Source organism: Sinocyclocheilus grahami, unplaced genomic scaffold (assembly GCF_001515645.1).
Source record: "Sinocyclocheilus grahami isolate Dianchi unplaced genomic scaffold, SAMN03320097.WGS_v1.1 scaffold135.1, whole genome shotgun sequence".
NCBI classification, from domain to species: Eukaryota; Metazoa; Chordata; class Actinopteri; order Cypriniformes; family Cyprinidae; genus Sinocyclocheilus; species Sinocyclocheilus grahami.
Genome location: NW_015505314.1, coordinates 1,058,332 through 1,070,084, shown reverse-complemented (window position 1 = coordinate 1,070,084; position 11,753 = coordinate 1,058,332). Strand labels below are relative to the sequence as shown.

General features: G+C 44.5%; 1 protein-coding gene across 1 annotated transcript in view; it reads left to right on the top strand.

The window, feature by feature from the left end:
- The window catches only part of LOC107590973 (thyrotropin-releasing hormone-degrading ectoenzyme-like), a 97,279-nt gene that overhangs the window by 3,592 nt on the left and 81,934 nt on the right, over positions 1 to 11,753 (top strand). Inside the window, exon 2 of the mRNA XM_016279943.1 lies at positions 5,477 to 5,664. Within this exon, the coding sequence (XP_016135429.1) occupies positions 5,477 to 5,664 (188 nt within the window). The remainder of the gene's footprint in view (positions 1 to 5,476; positions 5,665 to 11,753) is intronic.

Below are 11,753 nucleotides of genomic sequence, written 5' to 3'. Positions count from 1 at the left end.
GGACCTTCTTTGCCACTGTGGCCCACACCACAACATCTGGCCTTATTGTTGTCTGAGTGATCTCTGTTGGGAAGATATGCTGGGTGCCCAGGTCAACACGCATCTTCCATCCCTTTCCAGGAGTGAGCAGACATGTTGTCCTTCCCGCCACTGTCTTCTGCCCGCCTTCTCCTGGTCTGAGGAACGGGATATTTGGCCGAACGGGATCTGAAGAGCTATTTGCCCGGACTCTACATCTTTCCAACTGCTCCGCCAACTTCCTCAGCACCTGATTATGCCGCCATCTAAAGCGGCCCTGTATCAATGCAACATTACACCCAGAGAAGATATGTTGAAGGCCTGCATTGGCTTCATTGCACAGGTGGCACTTGTCCTCACTTCTGAACCACTGGGAGAGATTTCGGGGACAAGGGAGGGTGTCATACACTGCCCTCATGAGGAAGCTGAGCCGCGACTGCGGGGTTCGCCAGATATCTGCCCAGGTTATGACCCTGTTAGTACTATCCTCCCAGCGGGTCCATGCTCCTTGTTTGCCCTGGGAAACAGCCTTAATGAGGTAACGGTCCTGTTCCACTCGTGAGACCTCTTCCACCACCATGGACTTCCTCTGCTCCCTTGTGGCTTTGGACCAGAACTGAACTGGCTCTCCCCAGCCCAACCCTGCTCGGCTGTGTTGGACTCTTCCCATGACCTCCTTGTGTTGTAGCCTGTTAATGGCTTGATCGACCTCCTGCTGGGCCCTCCATCTGCGCCCCATTATCTTTATTAATGCCTTTATTAATATTCCTTTCACACTACTTGTCTGTTTTAGGTATCATGAAGTTGCTGTGGTTTGCACCTTACATGACGGATCGGCGCCTGGGGGTCGGATTCAAAATGTGATTCAGATTACATCTTTGATAATTCACACTATGCGATCGTCACTCATGTGAACGAGCACTGATTTGCCTCAGATTTCTGACTTTTGTCCACAACCTCCAGAAAACTGTCAGCAAGTGAAACTTGAGCCTAAAATCATGTAGTGTATATCTGGCATAAATTGAAAGACAAATACAATACAAAAAAACAATACAAAAATAAGCCAAAATGACATTTATATGTATTACAGTTTCATATATCTGAAAATGTAGTAAATATATAAACTGCAGGGTTAAAGATTGAAGAAGAAATAAAAAGTGACAATAAGGCCTCACCCTGAGCATGTTAGAGTTTAATCCATTTGAAAATGTAAACTGAATCAAGTAAAGGGTAAATAAAGAAACTGCTTGCTTAAAGTCACAGTAAAAGTAATGGAAAGGCAATAAGGCCTCACCCTGAGCAAGTTAATGTTCAATGCTGGCGGCCAGGAAGTAGAGGAAGGACATTAGCACTGTGGTAATGACTGCTCCCCCAGAGCCTTGAATAATGCCAGCCAGGATTACCTGCTGCCACTTACACACTGTCCTTGTAGCCGCCGAGTTGCAATTGGGCTGGAAAATGGCTCATCTCACATGAAGATTCCAACTGCCTCTTGCCACTCAGCTGGAATGGATTGGTTCTTCCACACAAACTGCATGAGCTTCCACAAGATCTTCGTCACTTGTGGACAGTTCTTGTACATCTTGTATGGGAGCCCGTTTGGACCTGGTGCTGAGGCTGATCTGGCCTTTTTGAGGACCTCTCTAATCTCACACAACCTGGGTGGGGAGGTGTCGAAAGGGGTCCTTGGGGGATCTGGGCGTGGCACATAACCTGGTGAGCCAAGTGGTGTCTCTTTGGCTGCATCCGTATACTGGCCCTTGATATAAAGTTCCAGATCCTCTTTAGTGATGGCCAGCTTGCCGCTCCGCTTCTCATCCAGCAGCTGACGGGCGTACTTGAAAGGGTCTTTGAAGAAGTTCTTCCTTTCCTTCTCCCTCCATTTCCTCCGCCTCCTGATCTGCTCTGCCTGGCGTAGCTTGGCCAGCCTCTGCTTAAAGTCATCCCATAACAGCTTGAGGCCTTCTTTTTCCTCTGGGGCTGCTTTCCTCCACCTCTTTCTCAGGTGACGCCTGTCTGATATGAGCAACTCGATGTGTCTCTCCCTCTGTCCTTTTTGTCTTGGGGCTATGGTTTGTTTGGTCATACACTCTCCAAACCACTCTCTGCACTCATCATATATCATGTTTCCCATCAAGGTTAGCTTACGCTCAACTGTTCCTCGCAAAAAATGCTGCAGCACTCCACTAAGGTATTCGTCAAGCCTGCACCAATCCTCTTGCATATTCGCCTTTGGCCATTTGATCTTGATGCGCCTTTCTGGATGCTTGCGTTGGATTCTTGGTTGTGTGACTTGTGAGGTGACAGTGCGCATCTCGCTCTCAAGGGTTGCCTCCATCTCTTCTCCTTCATATGCTGAGGTTGCCCTCTCAGCACTGTCAGGTCCTGCTGCGCTATGATTTGCTACCAGGCTTTGGGTCCCTTCCGTCTGACCTGCGGAAATAGTGCAGTTGTGCTGGTTGGGCGTCCTCCCACACTTCATCCTCCCTTAATGGATCCGCAGGCCTCTGAGCAAAGTCACCTTCTACCACCCACATGTACATTTCCGGAGGAACTTCTCATTGCCATTATCTGTTCCGTTCATTACCGTATGATCCGTCAAAGTAGGCCCATTTTCCACCCCGCCTCTCGGAGGGCCTTCGGGTTGTCTTTTTATATATCTGTGGAGCCAGTGGCGTTTGCTCTGATCCAAAAGCAATACTAAGCTGCCTCATTCTCACTACAGTCACAGACTGCATCAGTATTCATTTCAGCATCAGAAATGAAACCTCAAAATACTGACTTTGCACTGGCAGCGTTACACATAATCTTCATAAGTGCAGGGAAATTCAACTTGATTGATACCATTAGAGGTTAACTTAAGTGCAGGGGTGGGCAAACTTGGCCCTTCCAGGCCACTTTCCTTCAGAGTTTAGCTCCAACCCTAATCAAACACACCCGAACCAGCTAATCATTGTCTTCAAGACTACTAGAAGGCTACAGGCAGGTGAGTCATATCAGGGTTGGATCAAATCTCTGCAGGAAAGTGGCCTGGAAGGGCAAGTTTGCCCATCACTGCTTAAGTGCCATCGGTTCTGCTCAGCCCACTCTAAGCAGGGCTCAAACCAGCGACAAGGTGTTTCCAGTGTTTTGCAGTCACCTATGTTACATTATTTTTAAATGGATACAGCAGATCAAGGTGAAAAGAGGATATCGCATTAAAAGTTTCCTCATACATACAGAGAGCTTTTGAAAACAATTTATACAGAAAACTGCCAGTTGTCCACCGTTATAGTAACATTTTCAAAGAATATGGAGGAACCATGTACGCAGTATATTTCCCTCAGGGACAAAACTCCCTTTCCTCATTAATGAGCCGTGAGATCCAATTTTATGTTTTACTTCTTTAAAATAGGAGGAGCAGCTTCCTCTGAAGAAATCAGAAATATAAATCTAGCTCTGCTCCTTTACAAGCATGCTCTCATATAGAGAGATTAGATAACTGGAAATTGCCTTGTGATGTGCAAAACGTATGCAGTTTAAGAGAACTGAGAAGTTTAATCACCTTCAATTCAAAAGAGTTTTTAATTAAAGACCTGGATGAGTTTTTATTTACATCCATTTTATTTTTGAAAGACAACGAAAACTTGAATCAGTTCAGATATGTGCAATTAAAGACCAGTATTAATTTTTACAGGCATTTTTGATTTAGTCTTATAGTCTTTATCTTGAGACGAAAATGCTTAATAGTCTTAGTCACATTTTAGTCATTTGTGTCTTTCATAGTTTGTCAATGAAAAGTCATTGCATTTTTGTCAACTTTTAGTCATTACTTTTTAGTCAAACTGCAGTTACCAACATTTATTTTGGTAGCTATTTTATATGTAGTCTTCAAACAAAAATAATGATTAATTCTTCTCTCTTTAGACCAAATCAATTAAGCTTATGAGAAAAGAAATTTGAATCAAGGATTGAATTTGGAAAAACTTGAATAAATGATGACAATTTTAATTTTTGGGTGAACTATCCCTTTAACAGTAGTGAAAAGGGAGCAACTTATAAAAATTATAGTTGTTCATATATATATATGTATATATTATAATTTATAATTTTTTTAAAAGAAGCAGTATAGGGGCTCGCTGGCCCAGAGTCAGTGGGTGTTATATTGGAGTCGGCTGACAGACTCAAAGCACAACAGGGGCAGAGGTTTATCACAGCTGTCTGGCTCAGTTTCGGCTGAGGGGGCGAGCGCATTTTTCTTAGAGAATTGAGACTGCTGGGGCTCATGGCCTCGATAGCAGTAACATGGCTTGGTCTTCTCTTTATGCATGGGTTCCGGTGCTGGGCACTGTATACCGAGCGACATTTAAAACAGACATGTGTCGATAGCGCCGATGTGCATTCAGGCACTGATCCCCTGTGGGAAACCCCAATCTGTTGACAGAGGGAATCCCCAGGGTTACGCCATGTGTAGTAGTGACAACAAATGCGTCACTCACGATATGGACGAGGAACTCTGTAAGAGGAGAGTGGTCGACAGCGCTGTAAGAGCGTCAAATAAATGTTTTGGAGTAGTTCTCCTGGTGCTGAGACACTTGGCCCAGTAGGGCAAACGTGTTAGTCAGAATGAGAAATACAACATGTGGTGTCATATATAATTGGCGGGAGCGTTTGCTCTCTTCCACTGCTACAATTGGCACGACCACTTTGGATATGGGGCAGACCTGCGGTCCCCCATTGAGTGATGTTTGCACTAATGGCGCAAATCTGGGATCAGGTTCCGCAGATCCGGTGGTGATCTTTTTGCGTCTGCAGAAAACACGTGCTGCCCGCTGTTTTCTTGATTATGGACAGGAAAGCCTCACTTGGGTGGATGCTTTGTCGCTTGCATAGTCCAGAACCCTGTTGTACGCATTCCCGCTGAGGGAATTGATACAGTCCCCCCTGGACAGGGTGCGGGGTCTGTCACTGATTTTGGTGGCTTCTTGCTGGCCAGCGAATATATGGCATGCAAGCATTATGACATTGCTTTTTAAGGACACAGAGGTGTCTTTTTCCCTATGCAATGACCTGCTGTCCCAGGCAGGAGGCAGACTCTGCGCCCTCGGCTGGAACTGTGGTTTCTAGGGCCTGCCCGTTGAGAGGGAAAACTTCCAAATTTTTCTCCGTTTCGCGCATGTTAGAGCGTACGCATTTCAAGGTACTTCTTTGGCCATAAGTGCAATTAATCCTGGTCACAAAAAAAAATGTTTGTTAATGATTATTTTTCATCGTCGTCTTCGTTGGCGAAATTAACACTGTTAAAGACATCAAATCTGAATTCATTTGGTACTTCTTGAACCCTAAAGACCACAAACACAACTCCACTCAACTGTCATTATCAGACACAATCTGTTTTCTTTGCACCTTTTACTTTGAGACGTTAGATGCCCGACACGGTGATATGTGCATGATGTGTTTTGATGTATATATTTCACAGGTCATGCAGCGGGAGGGAAAGGACATCAACATCACGCAGGTCATGGACCGCTGGACCCTGCAGATGGGCTACCCTGTCGTCACCATCAGCAAGAACGACAGTCTTGACAACAGTGTCACCATCTCACAAGAGCACTTCGTCTATGACACGGACGCTAAGATCCAGAATCCTGAGCTGTTCAACAACAGGTAGACTGCCATATGTCAATTGTGACAGGTTGTTGTATAAAAATTAAATGCCATTATTCATGCACTGTTGCAGAAATCACCATAATATATGGAGCAGAGGAGTGTACGTTTGCCGAACACTGCATTACTGAATAATGTAAAAAGTCAGTTCTCCTCCCAGAATTCACTGATAGTTTCCTGTGATCAGGTCAAGCTCAGACAGAAGAAAAAAAATATCCTAGTAGCTATGCAGCTGAAAAGATGAAAAAATAAGTTAGTTAGTTTGGAGAAAATACAGAAGAATAGACTACCCTAGCGCCCCACAACAGCATGAAGACCCAAGTTATGTGAAAAGTTTACTGCTTAAAGGTCCCCTGAAATGCTTAGAAACACGCAGCGTTACTCTGTGTTGCCGTCATTTTAACTGAAACAGAAAGACAGGGAGGGACATATCAAGCAGGGCTGCTTGATATTTAAAATAGCCAATAGTGTTAGTTTATAACACAGCTTGGGCTAGAGCCGTTCAGAACTGTTGAGCTCCGTAAAGCCGCATTTGACAGGGTATGCCAGCCACAATCTCATACATATTGCTATAAAATATAGCATTCTGTGTAGAATTTAAATAGCTCCGATACATTTTGTGGTCTGTGCCGACTCGCACATGTGATCTGCTCCATGCTATCGTGTCTCTGGACCGGAGCAGAGTGTGTGTGCGGTGCGGTGGTTAGCATGGAAACCAGACTTCTTTTTTTCCTCAATGGAAAGCATATTTACACTGTTTGAATCGTTCCCTGTCCCCTATATAGTGCACTACGTGCCATTCACTGTACAGAAAATGCTAATTCTGTGGACAAGTGACCGATTTCAGCCGCGGCTTCAGCGTCTATTTTATAGTGTAGGGGGCGGGCGCTTCGGATTCTAGAGAGCATTTGATTGGACAGAAAGTTTGATGAGAAGCTGCTGAAGTACGATGTGACGTCAAATTGAGCCGTTTTGGTGGAAGTGAGGAGCTGCAAGCTTTGAATGCTTGTATCTTCTAAATGCGAATTTTGTCACTGTTTTGGAGCACACTGCCTTATAGATAACCTTAAGACTAACATATTGATACTAACACCCAAAAAACTTTAATTTTGATTTCATGGGGACTTTAAGAACCAATAAGTTCAGTTCCCGGGTTTCTGAAGCCAAACAAAAGGCTTATGGGTTTACAGCAACACGAGGATGCGTAAACTCCAGAATTGTAATTTTTGGGTGAACTTTCCCTTTAAGTTCTTTCTACAAACTCAGATTCATTTTCATCACTTATGTGGGACTGTATTTTTCTGTCTCTATTGAAGATCAAGTAGAATTTGTTTCCAGTCAAGATGGCCTGTGTAGAGTAGTGCAACTCCAAAGTCCCTCTTTACAATATCAATAACATTGATTTTTTTTTTAAGTTCATTAAAGTCACTTATACATGTTTGTTTTTCTTTCAACACAGTATTTTTCTTTTCTTTTTTCTTGTAACATTGTAATTCTTGTATTGAATCTCAAAACGAACACATTTTTGAGTTCTTCTGGTCAGATGATGATGTTCTCGCTTGTGTTGCACATTTGGATTTGTGTCGCGGGCTCAGAGTCCTGTGGTTGTTTGTTTCAGTAGTGTGTTTTATCATGTCTTTCAGAGATGTCTGCAGCTGGAGCCCTATAATGAAGTGTGTCAGTACATGAAGGGTCTCAGTCACGTGGCCATGGGCCAGTTCTACGAGGGCATTAAAGCTCAGACGAAAGTCATGCTCAACGACCCTCTCTTGGGACAGAAAGCCAGCTCCGAGTATCTCAAAGTCAAATATCTCAGAGGTGAGAAATTACACTTTTTTTTTTATTAGGTCATTAACAAACATTACATAATCACTAGTTCTTTCTGTGCCGACTCGCACATGTGATCTGCTCCATGCTATCGTGTCTCTGGACCGGAGCAGACTGTGTGTGCGGTGCGGTGGTTAGCATGGAAACCAGACTTCTTTTTTTCCTCAATGGAAAGCATATTTACACTGTTTGAATCGTTCCCTGTCCCCTATATAGTGCACTACGTGCCATTCACTGTACAGAAAATACTAATTCTGTGGACAAGTGACCGATTTCAGCCGCGGCTTCAGCGTCTATTTTATAGTGTAGGGGGAGGGCGCTTCGGATTCTAGAGAGCATTTGATTGGACAGAAAGTTTGATGAGAAGCTGAAGTACGATGTGACGTCAAAAAAAATCGTTGAGCCGTTTTGGCGGAAATGACGAACTGCAAGCTTTGAATGCTTATATCTTCTAAATGCGAATTTTGTCACTTTTGGTGCACACTGCCTTATAGACAAACTTAAAACTAACATATTGATACTAACACCTAAAAAACTTTAATTTTGATTTAATGGGGACTTTAACATATCTTTGGATGTCTGCCTTTACCTCTCCTGCTAAGATTAAACAGCTTTAACCAGCCTAAAATGGTTTGCTGGCTTTCACTGGCTATCAAGCTGCTGTTAACTGAGCATTTCATTTATTATTAGCGACCCATGCTAACCCGTCACTGCCACATGCTGTTTGGCACCCGTCTGCATCGTCACAGAAAACTGCGTGTGTCACTGCCAGATAGATTAGTTTAATTCTTCGTTAGGTGAGATGAATAATTCAATAATGCCTCTGATCCGTTTTAGAAGTCATCCTTTTGTTTTGGATCAGACACTGTTAGCAGCATAAGAATTGAGTCAAGAATTTAATTTTAATGCTGTACTGTCAGTTTGAGTGTGTGGTGTGTTGTTAGGCACATTACTAGTTACGTAACTTTTTTCTCCATTAAATTTATGAAATCCCAGCATTTATTGTTCCCGATAAATATTTGTTATTACAGCATCAACATTCAGTTATTTTTAACTAAAACAATTTTTTATTAGTTAATCTATTTTTATATTAGTTCTGTGGTGTACAAAAGACCAGGAAACAGATTTTTGGAAACTCTGTGCTCATTTGTTTACTTCAGATCTCAGCACTTGACTAACTTTCTTATCACAGAACAGAACAAGTTTCTCCAACAAACAGACCTTTTTAATCGAACACTTCTCTCTCTAGACATGCATAGTGATAACCTTACGTTCAAAAGGTAAGATGCCGGGCCAAGCCGGCAGGTAATTCTCAGAGGTGAGGACCAGAATTAGGCCAGTTTGTTTCCCCTGGGAGGCCTACGGACCCTAACCCAGTCATTTACGGCAATGTCTGGCACTTTGGCATGCTTATGTTTGTCGAACTGTATTTTCATCCGGCGCTGTTGGCAAGAGACAGAAGCTTTAACTCCTGGGGGAGGCTTCAGGGGCACAGGTGGGCAGAGCCGATCAAGAGGCAAATTGAGTTCCATGAGAAAAGCAGGGGAAACACCCGTGGTGCAATGATGAGAGGCCCTATAGTACAGCAGGGTGAGGTGAACGGCTTGATTGAAAGGACACCCTTGGGCCAGGTGTGCTCTGAGACCATTTTTAAGGGACTGATGAAACCACTCCACGCCACCGTTAGCCTGGGGGTGATAAAGGGCTGTGCAGGTGTGTTGAATACCCTTACTCTCCAGGTAGGATTTGAAGTCGCCTGAGATAAACTGAGGGCCATTGTCTGTTGTGATTATCTGTGGAAGGCCCGTGAAAACAGAGAGTCCAAAAAATCCACAATGACCTGGGATTTGACAGAACCCATAGCAGTCAATTCAGGCCATTTGGAGTGTAAGTCATAAACTACAACTAGGTAGCGCTGATTGTGAGGAACCCCGTGAATCTCACCGCAAATATCCAGCTGTAAGTGTTGCCAGGGTCGAGAGGGCAAGGCTGAGGACTGGAGGGGTGGTGGAGGTGAGTGACCTGTCTTACCACTCACGAGGCAGGCTGATCAGTCCTTGACCAGTGCATCAATCTATTCCTGGCCACCACACCTGGTCTCGGCAGCGCTGTTTGAGCTTCACTATGCCCAGGTGGCCCTCGTGCGCCATTGCTAACACGTGCGCACGAAGGGACCCTGGGACCACAGTGCAAAGCCCACGAGCGACGCAGACATCATTCCAACAGGACAGCTCATCTTTGACCAGGGAAAAAGCAGCTAGTTCTCCAGATACATTTGATGGCCAGCCACCCCGGATGTAAGTGCGGAGCTTTGAGAGGATAGGGTCCTGGTCGGAGGCTGGTTTGAGCTCCTGTAATGACACTACATCCTGCAGGGGAATGTGTAGCATCTGAATAATGTCTGTTTCAACATCACTACTACCCGTGGATATATTTTCAGCAGGAATGGAGCGAGACAAAAGGTTGGCTACCACATTGTCACGGCCTGGGGTAAATTGCAGACTGTAATTATACTGCCAAAGACGATCGTACCAGTGATGCAGTCTCAGTGGTTTGTGGCCCTTTCCCGATGTCGCGAGCAGTGTCACCAGGGCATGATGGTCTGTCCTCAGGGTGAAATGGCGACCATATAGGTACAGGTGCCATCTTTCACATACCCAGACACATGCTAGCACTTCTCGCTCCCCCACAGCCACTGGCTGTGAGTTCCTCAGCAGTCGGCAGTGGATACTTGTCAGGAATTACAGCCTTGTTTACACGCCGCAAATCCACACAGATACCTGATTTTTTTTGTAGCCACCACCAGATTTGAAACCCAGCTGTCACCCCATCATGAAGGGCCAGGGGAATGCGGCGTAGTGGTTGAATAACAGGGGTGACAGTGGGATTGAGGAGAGGTTGATGGTTGAATGTGATGAGGCAGCCCAGCCCTTCGAACAGTGTTGGCCACTGTTGCTGGCAGGTTGTAGTCACAGCCAGAATAGCAGCCCCCCCTGCAGCCCCCCCTGAGTCCACCAATGTGAGCCCCAAAGCAGCGAACAGATCTAGCCCCATCAAATTTGCTCCCTTTTTTGCTACATGAAATACAAACGAAGGGAGTGTTTTTGTCCCTTAACAAACAGTCAATTCAAGTGAGCCCTGTATTTCTATTTTGGAGTTGCCATACCCACACAGTGCAGTAGAGGGTGCACCCAAGGAAAGCGAGTTAAAAAACTCACTGTACGTGTCGGCATTCAGAAGAGATACACTAGCTCCTGTGTCTAAGAGCAAAGGGTACATCATTCAGAGTTACAGTACATGATTTGAATGGACTGCATGGACCAAGTTTGAAAGACAATCATTTAAAATAATTTAAAGTATCGGAGCAATATACTCCCAAATAATATGCTTTCTGTTTGATGTGTTTATTGTAACCTATGAAGTTTAATCAATATTTTATAACCCTTTTTTATAGATAAAGTGATTAAAGGTACTCTGTGTATGCCAGATATGCAAAGTTTAGGCTTGTGGGAATGGTCATGATATTTAAGTAACCTTGGTATGGATGAATTTTTTTTATTTTGAACAGTGTGTGTTGTACAACACTTTATAAGAAGTTATTAAAACTTGCAGGAATACGCCTCACTGGAAGCATGTGATTCATGCATGATAAGGAACAGTATGGGGCGTGGCTAAGCCTGCAACAGCGTCCGATTGGGCCAAAATCGGGCTTGCTTAACCAAACAATGCCTGAACAGAAGCTCGCTTTTCTCGCTCAAGACCTCTGGCTTTTATTTTGGTAACAGCGGTATAAGCGCTTCCCTGCCGTAACACCGCATCGCGAGACTCCAGAACTCAAACACTTCAGTTGAAACTTCACGATCGTCAAAGTACTTAACGTCTTGCAAACAGAGACTTTTCAGTGGAAGCATGTGATTCATGCATGATAAGGAACAGTATGTGGTGTGGCTAAGCCTGCAACAGCGTCCGATTGGGACAATCGCGTATGGGATGGGCCAAAATCGGGCTTGCTTAAAAACCCAATGCCTGAACAGAAGCTCGCTTTTCTCGCTCAAGACCTCTGGCTTTTATTTTGGTAACAGCGGTATAAGCGCTTCCCTGCCGTAACACCGCATCGCGAGACTCCAGAACTCAAACACTTCAGTTGAAACTTCGCGATCTTCAAAGAACTTGAAGCCTTGCTAACTCAGACTTTTAGAAGAACTGCTCAAGCTTCTGTGTCATCAAGAAAGCAACCAATCCAACGAGGGATCTCCCAAAAG